Source organism: Sinocyclocheilus grahami, unplaced genomic scaffold (genome assembly GCF_001515645.1).
Source record: "Sinocyclocheilus grahami isolate Dianchi unplaced genomic scaffold, SAMN03320097.WGS_v1.1 scaffold75.1, whole genome shotgun sequence".
Taxonomy (NCBI): domain Eukaryota; kingdom Metazoa; phylum Chordata; class Actinopteri; order Cypriniformes; family Cyprinidae; genus Sinocyclocheilus; species Sinocyclocheilus grahami.
Genome location: NW_015505254.1, coordinates 1,623,459 through 1,644,478, shown reverse-complemented (window position 1 = coordinate 1,644,478; position 21,020 = coordinate 1,623,459). Strand labels below are relative to the sequence as shown.

The 21,020-nt window shown below is 36.7% G+C and overlaps 1 protein-coding gene across 2 annotated transcripts in view; it reads right to left on the bottom strand.

Annotated features, from left to right (window-relative positions):
- The window catches only part of LOC107585880 (nuclear factor 1 C-type-like), a 99,636-nt gene extending 96,639 nt beyond the window's left edge, over positions 1 to 2,997 (bottom strand). For both annotated transcript variants that reach the window (XM_016273059.1, XM_016273060.1), the window contains exon 1: positions 2,478 to 2,997. In XM_016273059.1, the coding sequence (XP_016128545.1) occupies positions 2,478 to 2,507 (30 nt within the window). In that variant the 5' untranslated portion in view covers positions 2,508 to 2,997. The remainder of the gene's footprint in view (positions 1 to 2,477) is intronic.
- Positions 2,998 to 21,020: the final 18,023 nt, after the last annotated feature.

The following is a 21,020-nucleotide window of genomic DNA, read 5'->3' as shown; positions in this document are numbered from 1 at the left end:
TATATATAAAGTGCAATACTGTGCACAATGTTTAAGCACACATTATATATAGAATCTAGAATCAGAAAAGTAAAACAAACTAAAAATAAAAACCAAACGTCAAAAGTGCATGTCAAAAAAATTTATTTTTTCCCAGCAGCTCTAAAGTTTGAGGCGTTTGCTGCTCACTGCAGACAGAATTGCTATAATGACAGCATACGGAACAGGCTCTGAGCTTAAAAACTGTTTTGTGAAGCGCCTGTGCACAGCGAAGCTGCGAGCGAAAGGCCCTTCCGGCTGCCAGCGGGACTGAGGTGGAGTCTGGCACACGCCTCATCTGTCCCTCTCGCTCGCTCTCTCAGCCCAACACACTCACTCAGACTACGGCCAGAACCTCGGTGCATGCTGCGCGCTCTCCCTCGAACGCTGCAGGCTGCTACATTACATTATCCTATCAGCAACAACAGTGAGCCCAAAGAGGCAGTGGACATGCCGAGCAGTTACAGAGAAAACCGAAGGCCTCCACACTGCTGGCTCACAGTACGGCTTACACAACACAGATCTGTAATGCAGTGGAGATTATTCCATTTCTAAATATTTATCGCAACCTGTAGATCAAATGGGACTTATAAATGTTCAGGTGGAGCACACTATTGTTTAATAAGTTATAGGATTTCACATTTTTCAGCTAAGCATGATAGTTTACCTTTATAATTGACAAACTACATTTGGTAAAGTTACACAACTCCAAAAGTGGACTATGGTTACTTCATGTTTACACCGTATTTAATGAGTTTTCTAATCAAAAGACTGAAACTGTTATAAAAAAAACAAAAAACACAGTGAACACTGAAACATAGCTCCATCTAATTTATATAATAATAAATTTAAGTGCTGGAGGGTGAGGCGTGTATTTGTACTGTTGCCTGTTTGAACACATTCACTAAGACCTGAAAAGTACAATACATATTTGTGGGACTTAAAAGCCTGAATCCTAAAGGTTTTCAAGGCAGTTATTCAAATAAAGTTTGATTTGACCATCGAACTTCATTATACCACAAGATAAAACTGCCAGCAAAAAGCTTGACCTTTACAAAAATAGCTGTTATTTACATATTTTCTGTATCAAATTGACAGGCATAATAGATTGTCATTATGTCTGTCAGTATGGGCGCTTTTCCGAATCAAGCATATGGAACAACTTTCTTACCGAGCAGAGAACAAAAAATTTTCTCCTCACAAAATCTTCTTTATTATCTACAATTGCTAACTTGCAACAATTTTTAAGTTGTAGTTTTCTATTTTAATTATTATTATTATTATTATTATGTACATTTATAAGATAAAAAGTGGACATTGGTTAATCAGGGGAGTGCCCTTACTAAAACGATGTGAAATTTAAAACAAACTGAAGTAAAATTATTTACTTTTGCAGTAATTTTCTCATCAAAGCCAAGGTCAAAGCAATCATCAGCCATCTAAAATCCTAGTGACTCATGTCAATATACAGCAAGGCAATTTGAGACAGTAAAGTGACCTTAAAACCCCTCTGTACCTGCCTCAATTCAGACTGCTGACAAGAATACTATCACATTTACTTAAAGCCTAGGCACTATCACAGGGCATAAAATCCTAAAATATAAAATAACTGATTCAGCAAATCACAAGAAAAATGGGATTCAAATAAATTGTGATAAATTACAGGCAAAATGCAGATGTCTGGCAAGTCAATGCTATTCTTTCCAGAATGCTTTTTTATCTCTTTTTAAGTGACTGGCTGTCTAAAATTGAACAGACTAAAACATATTTCAGTAACCATATTTTTGCTATATCCTATCAATTGAAAACGTAAAAGGCGCACAAGAAAACAGCTGAAACCACAGTAATAAAGTCCGGTTTGTATAGATAACATCCTAAATCTCTCTTAAAGATGTATATATTTTGTAACCAATGAAACGGTCAAACTTTTAACAGTCTTGACACAGAATATAAACATTACTAATGCACTCTTATGACGCTACGCATGAACTGAACTAGTCCTGGTATATATGTGCACATAGGCTAAACTTATACATTTTTAATCCACTCCAGATAAAAAAAAAAATACACAAACGTGAAGTCTATAATATAAAATAATAAAAGTTGTACTTTATCTTAACTATGACCATGCAACTTTCTTCTCTATTTTATGATTAAAACTGCACTTAAAACTGTTTATGCACTCAAATATCTACTGCACACAAACTCAATCTTAAATACAACGACAAACAGCGACTCAAATTACCTCGTCAAATTGATTTTCGACTTTGTGTTTACATTGTAAAAGGTAAATAATCGAAATCGTAACCATCCAATAAACTAATATTCACTTGAGGATACGGCTTGGTGTTGTATGAATGGATGTTAAATGGGCAAAGAGAAGCAGAGTTCTCAGCCCGCCCTTTATGAACTGAAATCTCGTCGCAATTCGTTCAGAAAGACACAAACAAGCACTTTACCTGAGTTAGACAGAGAGGAGAATACATCATGTTGAAAGGGGAGAGCGTGACTTGAAATGTGGCAAAACACCGACAAGTTAGAGGATCATTTTTCAACGTTAATCATGGTAAGCCTCATCATCATGATTAACACTTCCACCGCCGCCACTTCTGACTTCCACTTCGAATCCGTTAAATCTAGAGACGCCCGGCAAAAGAGAACGCGCAAACTCTGTACACGTTTGAAACCACACTTTGCAGGCAGGAAAACGCGTGGGGTGCTGCAATCTGTTCCATTTAGGAAATGGTGGGAGAAAGAATCAAAGAAAGAGAAAATGAAAAAGAGGGAGGAATGAAATGACGTTATGAAAATAGCCCATCCCAAAGAAAGTAGCCTACTTGAAGGAGCAAGAGAGGCTAACTCTGGTTTCCTATGTCCAGGGGCATCCGTTAAGTCCGTGAAATTAACAAAAAAAAAGTTATTTGCCTCGGTTTCTGATGCTCATTTGGTGCGAAACGAAGTGGCAAACGACTTGCTCCCCTGTTCGTCGAATCCGTTAAATCTAGAGACGCCCGGCAAAAGAGAACGCGCAAACTCTGTACACGTTTGAAACCACACTTTGCAGGCAGGAAAACGCGTGGGGTGCTGCAATCTGTTCCATTTAGGAAATGGTGGGAGAAAGAATCAAAGAAAGAGAAAATGAAAAAGAGGGAGGAATGAAATGACGTTATGAAAATAGCCCATCCCAAAGAAAGTAGCCTACTTGAAGGAGCAAGAGAGGCTAACTCTGGTTTCCTATGTCCAGGGGCATCCGTTAAGTCCGTGAAATTAACAAAAAAAAGTTATTTGCCTCGGTTTCTGATGCTCATTTGGTGCGAAACGAAGTGGCAAACGACTTGCTCCCCTGTTCTCCAGTGCGCACGCACCGCTCTTCCCTCTCGCGCTGCTACAGTTCGGACGCAGAGACGTTCTGCGCGCGTATTCCAAACAATTTTACTGCAACACGCACTGCTAAAGTAGCGATTAGAGCCAGGCTCGCGCGGACATTGCGTCACAGAGAGCGCACATGCACTCGTCCATTCATGACAAAGGCTTATCGCTTCATGTAAGTTGAGGGGATAAGAAAAATCAGCCCGCGTAAAATACTATAGCCAGTGCCTGATAAGGCTTATGCACCTTTACAACTGTACATATAGAAGATGTTTCAAGTAACTTAATTTACTGAGGCTATTTTCTCTTCTAGACCAGAAGCTTTTATAAAGTCACTGCAAGAAAATAACGCGCCTCGGTAAACATAATCACTAACTGACAGCGGGTGGTGAGTGGTAGCTTCCCTAAAACTATTCTTGTGGATTTTTTTTTTTACCTATAACCCCTTGTAGAAATCAAGTTTCACTGTTGGAGTGACCACACGGGAATCAAATAAACTAGGCGTCAATTGACTTAAATTAAAGTGTAAAACCAGGCAGGCTATTAAAACGAACAGTGTAAACAACACCTGTTATTTCTCTTGAATATGCACTGAAGGGTGTGAACTATGGCCAGGGAGAGAGCTCACTGCTGACACACCGATGTCTCAAAATGTCATAATTTTGCCAATAATTAAAGAAACAGTCATATCCATAATTACAAGTATTTATCCTTAATTTGTTCTGAAACGGCCACATATTAGCATATTATTAAAAAAAGAGAGAAAGATTTAAATAAGTTGTAGTTACAATACACATGAACATACAGTATCGATATAGCCCTACACAAAAAAGTTTGAACTTGTTTTACGAATTTAACGTACAGAGACAAGAGGAGGGAAAGTCTTCCTTAAAGTACCTAAACTGAAAATATCCCCGCAGAGAACAAATCTTAGTAACCTATATAAGATTATCATAATTAGTTGTTAATATAAGCGCAAATTGTATGGCAACAACAGTGACTAAGATAGCTATTAAGCCCGTTGTTGAATGTCTTCCCTTAAAGGGCAGACGATACTTTTCTTACTCTTAGGGGAAAAAAAGTAATGTGGCAGTAACATAGTACTTTGTCAGATGTCATATCATGGTATTTTAATACATAACATAATGCTGAAATCCATGTAGCATCGTATTTACATAGCCTAGGCTACTCAAAATTAAATACAAGAATGCTTAAGAAAACATGGAAGTTGTAGTAGGCTACATAGTATCAAGCTTCCTTGGCTAAAAGGCTACTATTTCTGTAAACAGCCAAGCCGAGTCAAATCAATTTTTGGCACTGTCTCGTGAAAGCCCGTTTACTTAGTTTTATTTATAGATTAAGTTTGCTACTGCTACGCGAAAGTGACACGTAACTACAGTTTGTAGCACTTTTTGAAACAATGCAGAACTCCCGGTTGTGACTACAACACCCGATCTGAGCCTTCTGCCGGGGAGGGAGCGCCTCTGTCGGTGTAGATGTCAAATTCATGCCGGCGAGCCTGCGGCCATTTTCTGCTGAGCAAACTCTACTGCTGGGCATCTGCGTCTACTGGCTTTAAACTTCAACTTGGGTTATATTTTTAAAAGCGTTTTAAAAATGTGTTAGGGCTATTACTTGCCCTTATTAATTTGCCCGTTCCAAGCAAACTTTAAGACCGTGAAGAATGAAGCTAAATTATAAATATCCTACATCTGCGCAAATTTTAAATCTCACAGACAAGTTGAGGTTTGATTTTTTAAATACATCTGTATAAATATGAGATTATATAATTTTATCTTCAATAATTTTTTAACACAAATGGAATAGTATGGTAGGCTATAATATGCAGTTCCCATAATTATTTTTCCTCAATAAATAAAATACACTTTATTTTACTTTATTCCTTAATTGAAATAATAACCTTTCGTCCGCGTGGTAAAACTCTCTATATAAATAAAACTCTAGAACTATATAAATAAATATAGATGCTACTTATGTGCTAACGTAAGCTCTGTTAAATGTTTTTTTTTTTACATGTTAAACGTTATTTTAAAGAACCTAAATAAGTTTTCCCCGTTTCCAACAAGACTTCTCCAAAATCCACATGTCCTCGTGTATTTGTTGGCACCTTCACATGCAGTCGCGTATTTTGGATCCTTTGGACTTGGGTCGCTTCATTTTCCAGGCAAACGCTCTTTTTGTTTCTCCCACAAAATAGCTTCCGAGTCAGAAAATACCAACTTCTGCGCCACACTCTAAAAACAAGCATATTTTGTGCTAAATATTTCCACAATATTTATAGGTCTTAAAATTACATTTTGGCGTATTTTAAATTTACTGAAAAAACATTTCGGTGCTGATCTTCCGGTAATTGCATAAATTACAATTCATTCTTATTTTATGCATGCATGAAATGATGACAGTATTGGAATTTGTTATGACTAAGAGCACATAAAACTGAAGTTCTAACTTTATACAGCATGATCAGGAAACACACAAGGCACAAGTACAGGCTTTCACAGAGACAAACACACATCCCACACATGAAAGTTTCAACAACTGGCTGACATACACAAATGTACTATTCATGCATATATGTTTCACTGTCAAACCTGAAAGACAAAGAACAGGCATTTAATCCAGAGAAGAATGGAACTGTGGATAAAAAAAGAGCAGCACTGGTCACAGCAGGGCAGATACAATATACCACAGAAAAACTGCAGGTTTGACTGCATGATGTGAATCATGTTTTAGGAAACAATGGCCTATATGACAGTGTAATTGCAATAATTTTATTTACAGTATGCAATGCAATTCTATTCTAATTCTATTCAAAAATGCCATTTTTGACTAACTGTATAAAAGTGCCAGATGTCGATGTAATTTTTATTGCGATAACAAATTGCAGATGAACATGTATACAATGAAAACTAACATTTCTAATAGAAATTATGTGTCATTTGCATTCTCCTCTAGTTGAGTGATTATATCTAAAAAAAAAAAAAAAGAATGTAAAAATAACCTGAACTAAAAATATACCCATGTATAACGTGAACAAGTGGTGTGTTGTTTTACTGGAAAGATAAAATCTCTGGCCTGGACACTTGGACAAAGTAAAAGAGCTATATAAAACAGTTCATTAAAGAAAGAACGAGTAATAAAACTTCCCCTTCTCTTTCCTCTTTTTCTGTTTGTATCAGGAGAAATCAGAATGACGATCATGACGTTCATTTCTGTTCAGGTCAAATTGAGTAGCCTAATCCTAAAAATACTAATTGAGATACATGACCCACAAATAAAGAAAGAAAGAAAATGAAAATCTTGAAAAATGTTTAAAACCTTTTTTCTCTCAATACATTTAAGTGTTCAAGTAAAGTAGCTATTTTAGTAGACTACGTTTGACTTGATGGTTAGCCCACTTTATTATAATTTTTTTCAAAAAGAAATTGGTATAAAAATGTATGAAATCAACATAAGAACTTAGTACACTTGTCTTAAACTTAAAAAAAAAAATGTATTACCCCAGAGATGCTTATTTGTCATTAACCCATATAGTGATTCAAGGCTAAGAATGTTAAACCGGTTATGACAAAACAAACATTACATGTTCCAATAACTTCCAAACCTGATTGGAGAGTAGTGCCAAACCTGCTTCCAAGATAAACAATAGGCCTATATCAATCGAATCTGTTTTGTGCGCGTGTGCGTCTGTTTTGTGTGGATATCACTTTGGGCATTAGCATCTAACTTTACAATAAGAAAAATCATTATTTAAAAATCATTTCACTTTGGGAATATGTTAAAGTGAACAAACGTCGTCACAGCCTTTGACATGAGATCGTGTTGCCAGTAGGCTATCACTTGAATTTACGTTTAATCTATTTTAAGTCATTAGTGCTCAGTCAATTGCAGTGTCCTTACGCGACACCTTACTCTCATTTTAAAGGGTCACAAGACGCCTTGGGCATTTCAGAACATAAATAAACTGACAGTCAAGTAGGCCCATAGGAAAACGAGCTGTATTTTATGGGCTAGGTAACTTACGATTTATGCATGTCTGCAAAAATCAGATTCTTTTGAAATGCCGTAACAAGGAATAACGTTTCAGAATGGCTAATTTACATTAATTGTACTTTTGCTGGCACAGAGGTTTATTGAACTTAGGGGTTTAGGCCTCTATGCTTTTTCATAAACGTACACAAAGTGTGGCCTACTTGTGCAGTGCTCAAAGAGTAACTTTTATTGAATAGTGTTTTTTTTAAGTTGTCGAAGCTGTCTTACTTTTCTTCAATATACCCATGTATAACGTGAACAAGTGGTGTGTTGTTTTACTGGAAAGATAAAATCTCTGGCCTGGACACTTGGACAAAGTAAAAGAGCTATATAAAACAGTTCATTAAAGAAAGAACGAGTAATAAAACTTCCCCTTCTCTTTCCTCTTTTTCTGTTTGTATCAGGAGAAATCAGAAAGTAAACATTCAGAAATTCCACAGCTAAATGAACTGCACAGGTTTATTTTGTTGATACGTGAGATCTGATAGATCATATGTCATCTAAACCTATCTCATGAAATGTTTGGGGGAAATGTGTTTGGTCTGTATTTAGCTTCTTAACTCACCCAAGCGCGTAAGTACATAATCTCTGAAAAAACAGCCTGCGGGTTAGTAATCGTTCTGACTTATAAAAGTGGGCATCCTCAAGAGGGCAGACCAAAAACGGCTGTGATACTGCTGTAGAAAACATTCCAAAGTTCATGCAGAGGTTTACCAAAAATTACGTCACCTCATTCTTATTAATGTGATTAATTCGGGTTCCACATGGGGTGATTTATGGTATCTAAAACTATGTAAGTCATATATAATTTATCTGAAATATACCAAATAAATTATGTATTGCACCCTTTTAATTTGAAAGGAAACATTAACTGCGAATATATGGATTTGGCTATATTGTAGAGCTGGAACAGTCGGGTCAGCCAATATTACAGATAAGTTATCTAGTGTATCAAAGACTGTACAGTGAGTACTGGGTATCAATTACTGCCCCTATCAAGTGTTCTTTGCATACTACAGTGTCATGCTCCTACTAGTGGTGAGATGGAAATACTGCAGTATACCACGAATAAAGTGTGTGGATATGTTGATGCATCTTAGCAACAATACTTTCAATTTATCAAAGTAATACCAGTCTAAATTACCATCTAATGGCTGGTTAGTCTCCTATTTAACTGCTGTTTAAGTGCAAGTGCCTTGCAGATTTAGCATGTCAAATGTTTTTATTCTCTTGCCCCCTCAAATCGCATCATTGTAGTTGCAGTAAAGACTCTTAGCACATGTGGACTTTGCCTTTTTGCGGCTGTTTCCATGTCATGAAATCATATGTGGGTGTAATGCATGATTGGCCGACTCCACAGAGACACATATATACTGCCCAAGGCAAATCCCAGTCTCCAATACAACTTCACTTTCCCAAACTACTGCAATACGAGAGGGGGACGGGAAAACGTCTGGAAACTCTCTCAAGACCGATCCAAGGCATGCAGTCCAATGCCAAGACTTCACTCCTTCTTCTCAAGAGGAACAACTTTTCTTTCACTGCTCATGCCATCTGAATGCTAAGTGCAAATTGTGCATAATTTTCCAATTTTGGATAATTTGTGGCACATTACAGTCACCTTCAGGGTAAGCCAAGCAATTTCATCAAAAACAAGTGGTTCGAATCAAGTCAGCCTCGCTCTAAGTGCACATTGTATTAAATGGTACACTTTAGGGTGCAAAAGAGGAAAACAAAAATGTTGATATGTCTTATAAGTATGAATAAATTTTTATTTACATTTAAACACAATTTTCAAATGTTTAAGTCTTAGCATGCTAAATAACAGCAACACTAAAGCTGCTCGAAAGCTGTATTTAGGATCTGTATCTGACCGTACATAAACAAAATGTAAGTATCATCATTATTTGCAAGTCATTGACATTTGCACACTGTACACTTTATAAATTTTTATCTGTTTGTATTTTGCTCAACATTATCCGCATTAGCTAGATTTTATAGAGCGGTATTGTCTAAATGAAATGTGATAGTCAGTTTACTCATTTAATTGGAAAGCCAAACATGCAAAATCCACACCAAATGTAATCAATGATGTACTTACAGAGATAGTTCACCCAAAAATTTAAATTCTGTCATTAATTTCTTAAACCCGTAAGACCTTCCAAACCCGTGAGACCTTCGTTCATCTTCAGCACACAAATGAAGATATTTTTTGATGAAATCCGAGAGCTTCCTGACACTCCACACTTCTGACACAGCAACACACACAACTGAAACGTTCAAGGCCTAGAAAGGTAGTTAGGACATCATTAAAACAGTCCATGTGACATCAGTGGTAAAGCCTTAATTTTACGAAGCTATGATAATACTTTTTGTGCACAAAGAAAACAAAAATAGCGACTTTATTCAAAAATGTCTTCTATTCCATGCCAGAATTCGACACGTTCATGACAGTACCACAAGTATTATCATAGCTTCATAAAATTATGATTGTATGTATCACACATGGATTATTTTAGTGATGTCCTTACTACCTTTCTAGGCCTTGAACGTGGTTAGTTGCATTGCTGTCTATTCAGGGTCAGAAAGCTCTCGGATTTCATTAAGAAAAATCTTAATTTGTGTTCTGAAGATGAACGAAGGTCTTACGAGGATAAGTAATTAATGACTGAATTTTCATATTTGGGTGAACTATTCCTTTAAAGCTGATGGCGAAACCCTCATTGACAGAGCTAACACATGGATCCATAATGCAGTATATGCTACAATGATGACATGATTCATGGTTCATTGAGCAGCCATGAACAAGACAGTCTTATGCTGAGAAAAGAGCCTCGCTCAGCATCAAATATCCGCCATAATGAAATTAATCACCAAATCCTCTGCGGGACCTCACTAACGGCTATTAGAAAATGATTACACCGCAGTCATTTGCCAGTGATTATGCTGTGATAAGATAATGACCGGCACCCTGCAGCAGAGTCCAAGAACTCTAATTACATGCAGATTAGTTAGCACATGTCGAGACCTCAGGACAAGTGCACATATTCTATCCTAAATCAGCTACCTCTAATGAGCTCTTCATTAATTGAATGATATATATCACATTTAGAAGGGATTAGCTGCTGATGATAGTTGAGTCATGAAAATGGCTTGGCCTATGAGGCAGAGTAAAATCGACAATTATAGGAATTAAAATCAAACTTTCAAGTTTTCTTTTTCAATGCTAAGGGCCCCTTACTGTATAAAGTAACAAAGCAGGAACCTTCTGCTATATACAGTGTAAAACTGAATGTTGCACTTTAAGCCTGGCCTATAAAAGCATGTGTATAGTATCATATTAATGTATTTTACATACTTTGTTAAGATGCTTCAGATGCAGAGCCATTAAAATAATCATTATTGGTGTGCAAATCATTTACTTGTACATTACATTTTCATTCATTTTTAATAAGAGGCTACATTTTAATAATGCATTGTATTGTGGAATGCGAAAATTAAACATTTAGCAAAATTTTAGCTTTGTTTGAAAGGGATAGTTCACTTAAAATAAAAAAGTCATAATTTACTCACCCTATATGACAATGACATTCCTGAAGAACGTTTCAAATGTTTGTGTCATTGTGGTCCAATGAATATATATATATATATATAATATGTTTTCTGTAAAAAAAAAAAAAGTCAAGACAGGTTTGGAGCAACACGAGGGTATGGAAATTATTACCATTTTCATTTGGGCTGAACCATTCCTTTAATATTGTTTTAAGCATTTTTTTCACAAAAATAATGTGAATAAAAATAAGGCTCTAATCCAGAAATTCTATTCCTGATTGACCGTCTAGCTTCAAATCCATGGCACCTACTCAATTCTAATAAAATGTACATTGTTTTGATGACCTAACAGCTTTACGTCACATTCAAAAGGCTGTTCAACTGTGGTTAAGGTTCAGTCATGGCAAACAAAAAAGAAGGCAATATTAGATGTTTGTCTGTGGTGTTGTGCTTTATCCCCACTATATGAATCATTTTCATGCGTTTTGTATTTCAGTTTTGGACACACCTCAAAGCTTAATTCCATTTTCCAACACAGATAAACAATGGTACATGCAGCATGTTTACAGAACAAGAAGATGATGCATGAGGTTTGGCTTTAAGCTGCAGTGTTTAGGGTTGGGACGCTGTCCAGTTACTGGGTGCCTTGGACAGAGTAGACTGGTTGGATTTGTTATGAATAAAACAAAAGAATAATGTACGACAAGCCGAAATGAAAAATTATGCAAAGCACCTGTAGTGAAATCAAAGATCAACTCATAATAAAATAACAAATATTAGTGAAAAGTGAAGCACATGTAAAATCAAACAATAAAAATAATATCCTTTAACTTATTAATTATTTAACTTAAGACTACTTATTAAAGTCAAACAGCTATTATACATCATAGTTCCCTATTTTCTGTATTAATTATCTTAGGATAAATACGTAGTGGACATAACTACACCAGATGAATGAAAAAGCAAAGTGTTGTCTCCCTCTTGTGGTGACATAATATTTCAACCTAAACAGAATTTTATAATTACCTTTTGACAAAAAAAAGACAAATATAATTTCTTTTTTGTATTAAGATGTGCTCATAAATGTGTTAAAGATGACACTGATGTTACAAATGAGTCAATCAGATAAATGTGTTGTATTTAGGAACCCTACAGTACGGCTGTATAACCACCATAAACACTGAGCTCCTAAATACAGTATAAGCCCTAGTTTTCATATTAATGGTAGGCCTATATGAGTTTTTAGTGGTTGATTCTTAACCCTCATATGCTGTAGTAGTATCAACATGTCATGAACTGCATGTTGAATCAAGTAGGTTGTGTTGGTACTGCTGGGTACTAAAGCAAAGCACTGAATGGCATGACTAAACGAGTAGACACAACATCACATGCAGCTGTCTGAAGATCCTCTCTCACAGATGGTGTCAGGATTATACTGGACGACTGGCAGGCAAAATGCAAAACTAAATATTTTCCCTTTTTAAGGTGGTGGATTATCCGGGGCCAACAGATTGCCTTTTCAGTGCCTCAGCTCTCCAGTTCATTAAGGGACGAGCACTAAAGCTTCAACATCCACTTGGCATTAATTGTGAGGCATTAAGACTTCATCTAGTTGCCCTACAGTTAAGAGTTAGAGTTCTGCACATAAGTTTACATGCCTCTTGCAGAATATGTATTAAATTAAGGGACATGGTTAAAGTTGAGTTGGATGATCAGGGCAAATTGTACTTATTTTGTCTTCTGGGAAACATAAAAATGTAGCTTCTGAAGGGCAGTATTTCTGAAGGGCAGTATTCAATGAAAAAATATGATATTCAAATTTACACCCCCTGGTTCTTAATGCATTGTGCTTCCTTCTTGAGCATCTGTGAATGTTTTCATCTTTTGCAGTAGTTGTGTGTGAGTCCCTCAGTTGTACTCATTGTCAAAGATGGATCCCAAAATCCAATATCAAAATGCATATTTGAACCATTTTTGGAAATGGTTAAAATATGCAGATGCTAGAAAACCAAAGAATGTGCCGGACCTGGATAATTTTTCTGAAGTGGGGAGTTTAACTGCTCAGGACAAACAAGGGACTATTACAAAACTTTTAAAAATCAATGATCATCCTGGTAAAAACATACAGTATTAAGATTCAAGGGTATGTAAACCTTTAAACTGGGTCTTTTGTGTGAATTCAGCTATTATTTTGTCTCAGTTGGACTATATGTAAACGTCTGTTACATAAAATGGCTTATTCAGGACAGTACTACATTTGTAAAAAAAAATAATTCAGTTTTTGATCCCTCTAGTAGTAGTATTAGTATCTAGACTAATAGTTTCTTAAAATTAACAATTTGCCTATTCTGCAAGGGCATGTAAATGTATAAGTAAAACTGCATATCAAAATTAGCTGTATTAATGGAATAGTCCAAAAAATAAAATTCTGTTTTCATTTACTCACCCTCATTTCATTCTAAACCTAAATGACTTGCATACACATTACAGTTTTTTTCAACTGCTTACACACATTTTCAAAACTTTGCCTCTTTTTTTCAAAACTTTACACACAAATCCAAGAATTGCATACACAAAATGCCTCACATCTCTTGCAAAATGAAGCACTGCATTCAAAATATCACAAACACATCTCAAAAGCAGACATTTGCAAATACCTTTGCCTTAATATTAATTCCTGTTAGATTTTTGTGTTACATAGAGAATTGTGTGCCGTGTTTTGCAAAAAGTGTTTTATGAAATTGAAAACTGAGTCAAAGGCAGAGAATTAGTGCATGGTATGCAGATTTGGTGTGTGGTTCTGGTGTTTGAGTGTCAGGTTTCAGAAATTGTGTGACAGCAGTTGAAAAAAACTGTAATATAAGCATATTCAAACCATACAAATGAGATTTAAGAGTTACAGTGGTGGGGAAGATTATCCATGAATAATGACTTAAATTTGAATGTTTTTCACACAAAGCTTGCAATATAATGTAAGTCATATGGACTATATTTTTCTCATTTTTTTAGAGCTTGGCAGTCCCTTTTATTTTTATTGCAAAAACAAAGCAACATGGTTATTACGAATATTACTGTGTGAAACAGAGGAAAGTCAGTTATATGGGTTTGGAACAAGATGAGGGTGAGAAACTGTCAAATTTAATTTTGGGTGAAATATTTCTTTAATTGTTATAAAAAAAGGTAGTACATTTATTCCCATTGTTAGGTGCAACATTACCTGTAGTACCGGCAGTCAATAATCGCAATTGCATCATTGTATTTCCATGTTCATTGATGTAGTATCATGGTAATAATGTGGTATTCTATGAATTACTTTGGAGTACCAAAAAATGGTATATGAATATGGTGTTCATTCAGCATGGTATATAATGAAGTGAAGTACCATGGTATTAGCCTCTGATAGCACCATTATATCATTGTATAGCCATACTAAAGCTACTAACAGCAATATAGTTGCATCTACACCTGTACACACAAATTCACAGATCACATGATCCCAAATCCAGTAAATGGCTAAAGAAACGTGTAAATGCCCTGGGGTTACACCCTCCCACCTCAGGCCGGGCCAGCTCAGCCGGTACTGACTGGCTGCATCTGTGAGGGCTGTTAGTACGTCTCCTCAATGACCATTCTCTCTAATTTTAGCCTCTCTGCTCTCTCTACTGCTGGGAATGATTCATGTCAGTTTCCAGACGTCTGAAGTCACGGGCTGGAACCACAACCCCCGTGCTGTCCCACTCTCATGCTGTAGAAAATCACTACGGGGGAAAGATTCATGGGCTCTGGTACAAATTTTGCCATCCTCTCTGTTTTTGAGTTACCATCAAACTCTGCCTTTTAATGGGGTTTGGCAGTACAACCCCGAAGTGTGCTTCCTGTTAAGTATAAAGTGTTATGCATGCTGGCATTCGCAATTCGTGCCATGCTGATGTAAGCCTGACCACGTGTGTCACCACACCGTCACAGCGGCAGACGTCAAGTATGACAACATAAAAAAGGTTCTGCTTAACTTGAAATTATACAGCCTTGAATAAAATCTAATAACTGATATTTTTATGGTGAGTTTGTACAAGTTTGAGCTTTTCTACAGCTCCACAGGTGAGCAACAAAGCGAGCCAGTAATTAATTGATTCTTTAACGGATAGTTCACCCAAAAATTAAAAGTCTTGCATCATTTACTCACCCTCATGTTGTTCCAAACCTATATGCATTTCTTCATCTGTTGAACACAAAAGATAATATTTTGAAAAAATTTTGTTTGTAGAATAAAAGTCAATGGGGTCCAATGTTATTTTGTGTAAAAAAAAAAAAAAAAAGACAATTTTAACAAATATGTTATTTCGTGTTACACAGACAAAAGACAGACCGGTTTAAAATAACAAAACGGTAAGAAAAAAATGGGAGAATATTTGGGTGAATATTTAAGCTCAGAGACCAACATGGTATAAAGTGCCCTTTCCAAAAAACAACAACAACAGAGACTGTTCTAATTGAGAATTGCACATGATCTGTAAAACCCAAAAGTTACCCTGAGCTTTAGCTGAAGTGTAATTCTGCAAAAGTCTAACTAAGTTGTAACCATGTTTGTATTTAATTCAAAAACCCCATTAGCCAAACCTAATCTCCTTCCTACTTAAGGAAATCCCAAATTCAGGAGATGTTCCTTTGATTAAGTTTTTCCTTCCACTTCCTCTTATTTCATCAGCAGGAAAGCAATCCAGATTTGACTGTATCCAAACTAGAACAATCTTTGGTTTCTGAGCTACAGTATAGTGAATTAAATGATTGTTCTGAGCTGCAAACAGCCACACACACACACCTGATCATTTAAGAATGTCGCACATATGGCACATAAATCCACAAAAAGATTTCATATACAGTGGGTACGGAAAGTATTCAGACCCCCTTAAATTTTTCACTCTTTTTTATATTGCAGCCATTTGCTAAAATCATTCAAGTTAATTTTTTTTCCTCATTAATGTACACACAGCACCCCATATTGACAGAAAAACACAGAATTGTTGACATTTTTGCAGATTTATTAAAAAAGAAAAACTGAAATATCACATGGTCCTAAGTATTCAGACCCTTTGCTCAGTATTTAGTAGAAGCACCCTTTTGATCTAATACAGCCATGAGTCTTTTTGGGAAAGATGCAACAAGTTTTTCACACCTGGATTTGGGGATCCTCTGCCATTCCTCCTTGCAGATCCTCTCCAGTTCTGTCAGGTTGGATGGTAAACGTTGGTGGACAGCCATTTTTAGGTCTCTCCAGAGATGCTCAATTGGGTTTAAGTCAGGGCTCTGGTTGGGCCATTCAAGAACAGTCACAGAGTTGTTGTGAAGCCACTCCTTCATTATTTTAGCTGTGTGCTTAGGGTCATTGTCTTGTTGGAAGGTAAACCTTCGGCCCAGTCTGAGGTCCTGAGCACTCTGGAGAAGGTTTTCGTCCAGGTCCGGGGGTCTGAATACTTTCCGTACCCACAGTAAATCTATCTATCTATAAATATATCACTCCATTTCCCTTGTTTACGAGAAGACCTCCAGCACTGAAGTTACTATGAAAAGAGTGCCTATAGAGGAGCTAAGCCAGCATAAACTCCTCCACCCACACGTAAAATGACAAAAAAAAAAAAAAAGATGATTTGCAATCACTTTGAAAACATTTTTGCTCTGTTGTAAGTTGATTTTAATTTTCCGCTTGTCAGACGTGATTTCAAAAGGTTGTGGCTACAACAGCACAACATGTGTAACCCACCCACATGTCCTGAGCTGGGCACTTTGAATTTAAATACCATCATAAAACTTGCGTATGCATTTAACAATCTACATTCAGATGCATTACACCTGATAAAGTTTTCTCAAGCAACCTAATAATGCACTAAAGATGTATTTTAACATTGGAGAAAATAAAGAGTTTGCTAGAATACATACAAGCCATACTATATAAAGTTCTAAAGAACAGCAAATATTTTAGGAAAATGTAATTATGAAACACCTTTTACAGAGTACGTTTTGAGGTGCGTGTATGCAACAGAAAGAGTGCCGCTTACAAGAAGGATCAAAGCATGAAGAGAAGGAGAGATTGAGTGAGTGAATGAGTGAGAACATGTGTGAAACACCGGCTCTGAGAGCAAGGTCATTTCTCAAACTGGGCTTGACAAACAATCAAAGCCCTTCATTTGTGATTCGTTATTAGTAAAGGCTCATAGCAAATGTTAATTGCCAAGTTAATTTAAACAAAAGTGTGGGTGGCTAACGCAGTAAAGAGAGAAAAGGAGGGAGGACAGAGAGGAAGAAAGCAAGCGAGAGAAGGATAAAGGGTGGGCAATCACTTTTGTTATAACAGAGATGAAACAGGGAACAGAATCAATCCATTATCGATGAATAAATAAGCAAAACTGAAGACTTGAACACTGAGCAAACTTCCAACAGAAACTGGCTGAGAGAAGAAAAGAGCTCTCCAGCTCTGGAGAAGACGGTAAGATAAGCTAAAACACAAAGCATGTGAAATAAAACACGTGGACAGAATGGAGTTTAAACAACTTCAAGTGCTAATAATAATGTGAGGAAAACAAAATCAGCCCATGTAGAACAGAAGCAGGCTCAGACTGTACATATTTTGTCATATTTTAAAATGATATTCAAAGCATTGTGCTGCAAAACAGCTTTGTTTAATGCCACATGTCATTTTGGAAACATTAAAACAAAGCACTATAGTATGGACAGTTATATCAGGTATGTATTAAGTCAAAGCTAAGTGCTTCAAATTCAAGAAAAAATATTTGATGACCTTTAAATAAAAAAAATTACTCTGCGTCTTTCACAATAAAGAGAGAGAAGTTAAAGAATGTAACAAAAAGGAATGAATTTGTGATGGAAATGTTTTTTTTTAAAGATTTTTTTATTAATATTATATTTATTGAAATTTTGAATTACATATATAATACATATTTTTTAATATATGTATTATATATATATATATATATATATATATATATAAAAGATACTTTATTTTAATTTATTTATTCATATTAAGTAAAATTGACACAAAAAATTTAAGTCAGTAAATTTGTTACAATGTCAAAGAATTTTAGTAAAACAATAACAAATGACATGTAATTTCATAAAACATGATAAAGCAAAATAAAAATCCCCAGAAACCATGTCTATGCTTCATCCCAACAACAGCGCTCAGCTATATTACCAAAGTCATCTGAGGTCACCTGCTCACCACACTACAAATAACACGTCAGACCCCTCAAGCAATTACTCCGCAGCCAATTACGTCATGACGGCTATTCAAAAAAGATATATGCATAAGCCGCAACAGGTTGTACTTGATAAAGCACAAAGTTTGAAGTTTCTTTAAAGTAGGTTAAATAATGCCACTCACCATCCACCAGGTCTTAGCTGTCATATCATAACACAGCTGCCATTTCACTGCGTTCTCTGCCGTGTTGCCACTCGTGTGTGTGATGCTGGGGAGCTCCATAAAGAGAGACGGATACAGGAAGCGAGCGAGAGAGAAAAGGAGATGTGGATGTGTTCAAACCGGTCCCAAAGTCAGCCAAACAGGAGAAACAAGAGGAACAGAAGTGCAAATCCTCCTCAGCTGCCTCTTTCTTGCTCTCATCTTTACCTCCCTGTGTGGCACAGAGAGAGACTGGACAGTTTAGAGGGACAGAGAGAGAGAGAGTGTGAGGGTGAGATCTGAAGGATTAAGATTTCGACAACAGTTCCCACTCAAGAGTCCACACTCTCTGAGCAGACCATCTGAGAGACACCCAGACCACACCACCACCACCACGGGCTGCTAGACAGACCAGCTAATGCCAGCTGTGTTAACAATCACACATACCCGCATAAGCGCACTCACACAAAACCACACTGCTTTGGTTTTATAAAGCACATGTATGATGAAACTGGGAGCTGATGCCAAAAATTCTATGAGAATAGAACAGAACATGCAGCGTTCAAACATGCTATTTTCTTACAAGCACAGCAGGGTGCTCACACACCCACTTCAACAACAAAAAGTCAATCCTACGTCGAGACCTGACCACAATGATGTAATCCAACATCACTTTTTTTCCTTTTGACCTTGTTAAATCATGAGTTTCCTATCTGTATATTGAGGGGTTGAAGAAGCCCAGTCTTCATTTAGTAGTGAAGCTCCACCTTTAAGACCACCACAGTAGAAACTGATTGTCTTCTTCATCACTTTTGATTCACATTAGCTGATGTGAGAAGAAATTAAAAAATGTTTTCTGAAAAGAATGTGGAAATTAAATATTTGGCCCCCTCCCCCCCACCACCACCACCTCCTCCACCTCCATCAACCACATGGCAATGAGAAGTCCAGCCCTTGCTTGGCCGCAGGAGTGCTGAGTGAGTGTGGGGGATATGTGGGCAGTGTTTGTTTGGTTTACTTGCTTTTTCTTTTCCTTTTTTTATTTTGGAATTTTTTTGTTTTTATCATGCATCAAAGGACTAAGTGTCAAAAGTCTCCTCACAGCTCCCCACACACTTTACATCACAGATCCAAAACACTGTTGAGATTAAAAATATGAATATGAGTAAATTATGACAGTGCACGCAAAAAAATATGTAGGTGACTACAAAAATATTATGGTATAGGCTAAGTGAAAATGCAGAGCAGGAATTAATTCAATTCAAATTAAGTGCTGTTTAGAAGTAGAGAGGAAATACAACAAATTTGAGCCACATAATTACAAATGAAATACATTTGCAAGTCAATATTAAAAAACTAAATAAAGATGGTCTACACTGGGCAAATCAAAGCAAACGTTGCAAAAACATCACCTGTTATTGTTGGAAGCAGAGCCATTGTTTTTCACCTGGCTCTGGTTGGAAGTAATGTTAGCTCAAACGTGTGTATTATAGGCTACGTCAGAAATAGAATTGGACATCCGTTTATTGTCGGCGCCTGGACTATAGCTTACTACCTTTAAGTTACAGATGGATATATGTTCTTGTGTCCCCTCCGTAGTATCCATCCACCATCACAAGAACGGGCGCGGCCATCTGTAACTTAAAGGTAGTAAGCTACTAGTGTCATCTAGCGGAACTACAAATATAAAGCATGTTTTCATACAACCTTTGCAAAAGCCCGTTTAGTGTGTCACGCGTCCTCCAACTCAAACACAGCTCTTACGAGTCTATACGGAAATACATTTAACTTGACCTTTAGCTTACCTGTTGAGAAGAAACTCCGGACGTTTGTGTATGGATTGAAACCAAAACATTTAATTAAATACCTCCATCTGCCAGTGTTCCCCTTGTTTTACCCTGTTGTCTGTCTCTGTATATTTTGGCAAGTCTTTGTATTTTGCTTGCACTGAATTTGTATGTGAATTTCTTTGTCAAAACCCGCTAAACACCCTCTGGCTCAGCCGTCGCAGTAGCCACGCCCCAAACTCTCGCAATTGACTGGGCGGAGGCAGGCACAAGCACACATAGGCTGCATCCGAAACAGTGTTGCCAGACGTACAATAATTATCGTATTTGTACGATAATTTTGACCTCTGTACGATGTACGATCAATAATGAAAAAAATCTTGGAAAAAGGTTTTTTCCAAAGTCAACCTCATCAAAACAAAGCCATGAAATCGGCTCATTACAGACGCTCTAAATAGGTTGGTGCACACCTCAGGACCCTCAATATCTGGCAACACGCAGGATTCTGATGACAGCGACTCAGAGGTGGAGTTTGGATCTTCCCACAAGGTACGCCTATGGCCCTATGATTTCCACGATGCAGAAAACACAGATGGAATTGTGGAATCCAGTCAATGGAATTTACTGTATAATGCGGAATGTCACGGAATTTGTCAAAGTTTGGATGAATTAATAAAAGGAAGGTCATTACACTTAAATCGTGATATGGATTAGTATCTGTAAATATTAAGCCGCAAAAAGGCTATTTAAATATAAATCCTGCATGTTCTGTGTCTGTCTGAATCATAGTCTATGGTCTGAATGAATGTCACGCGGTTTTGTTTACT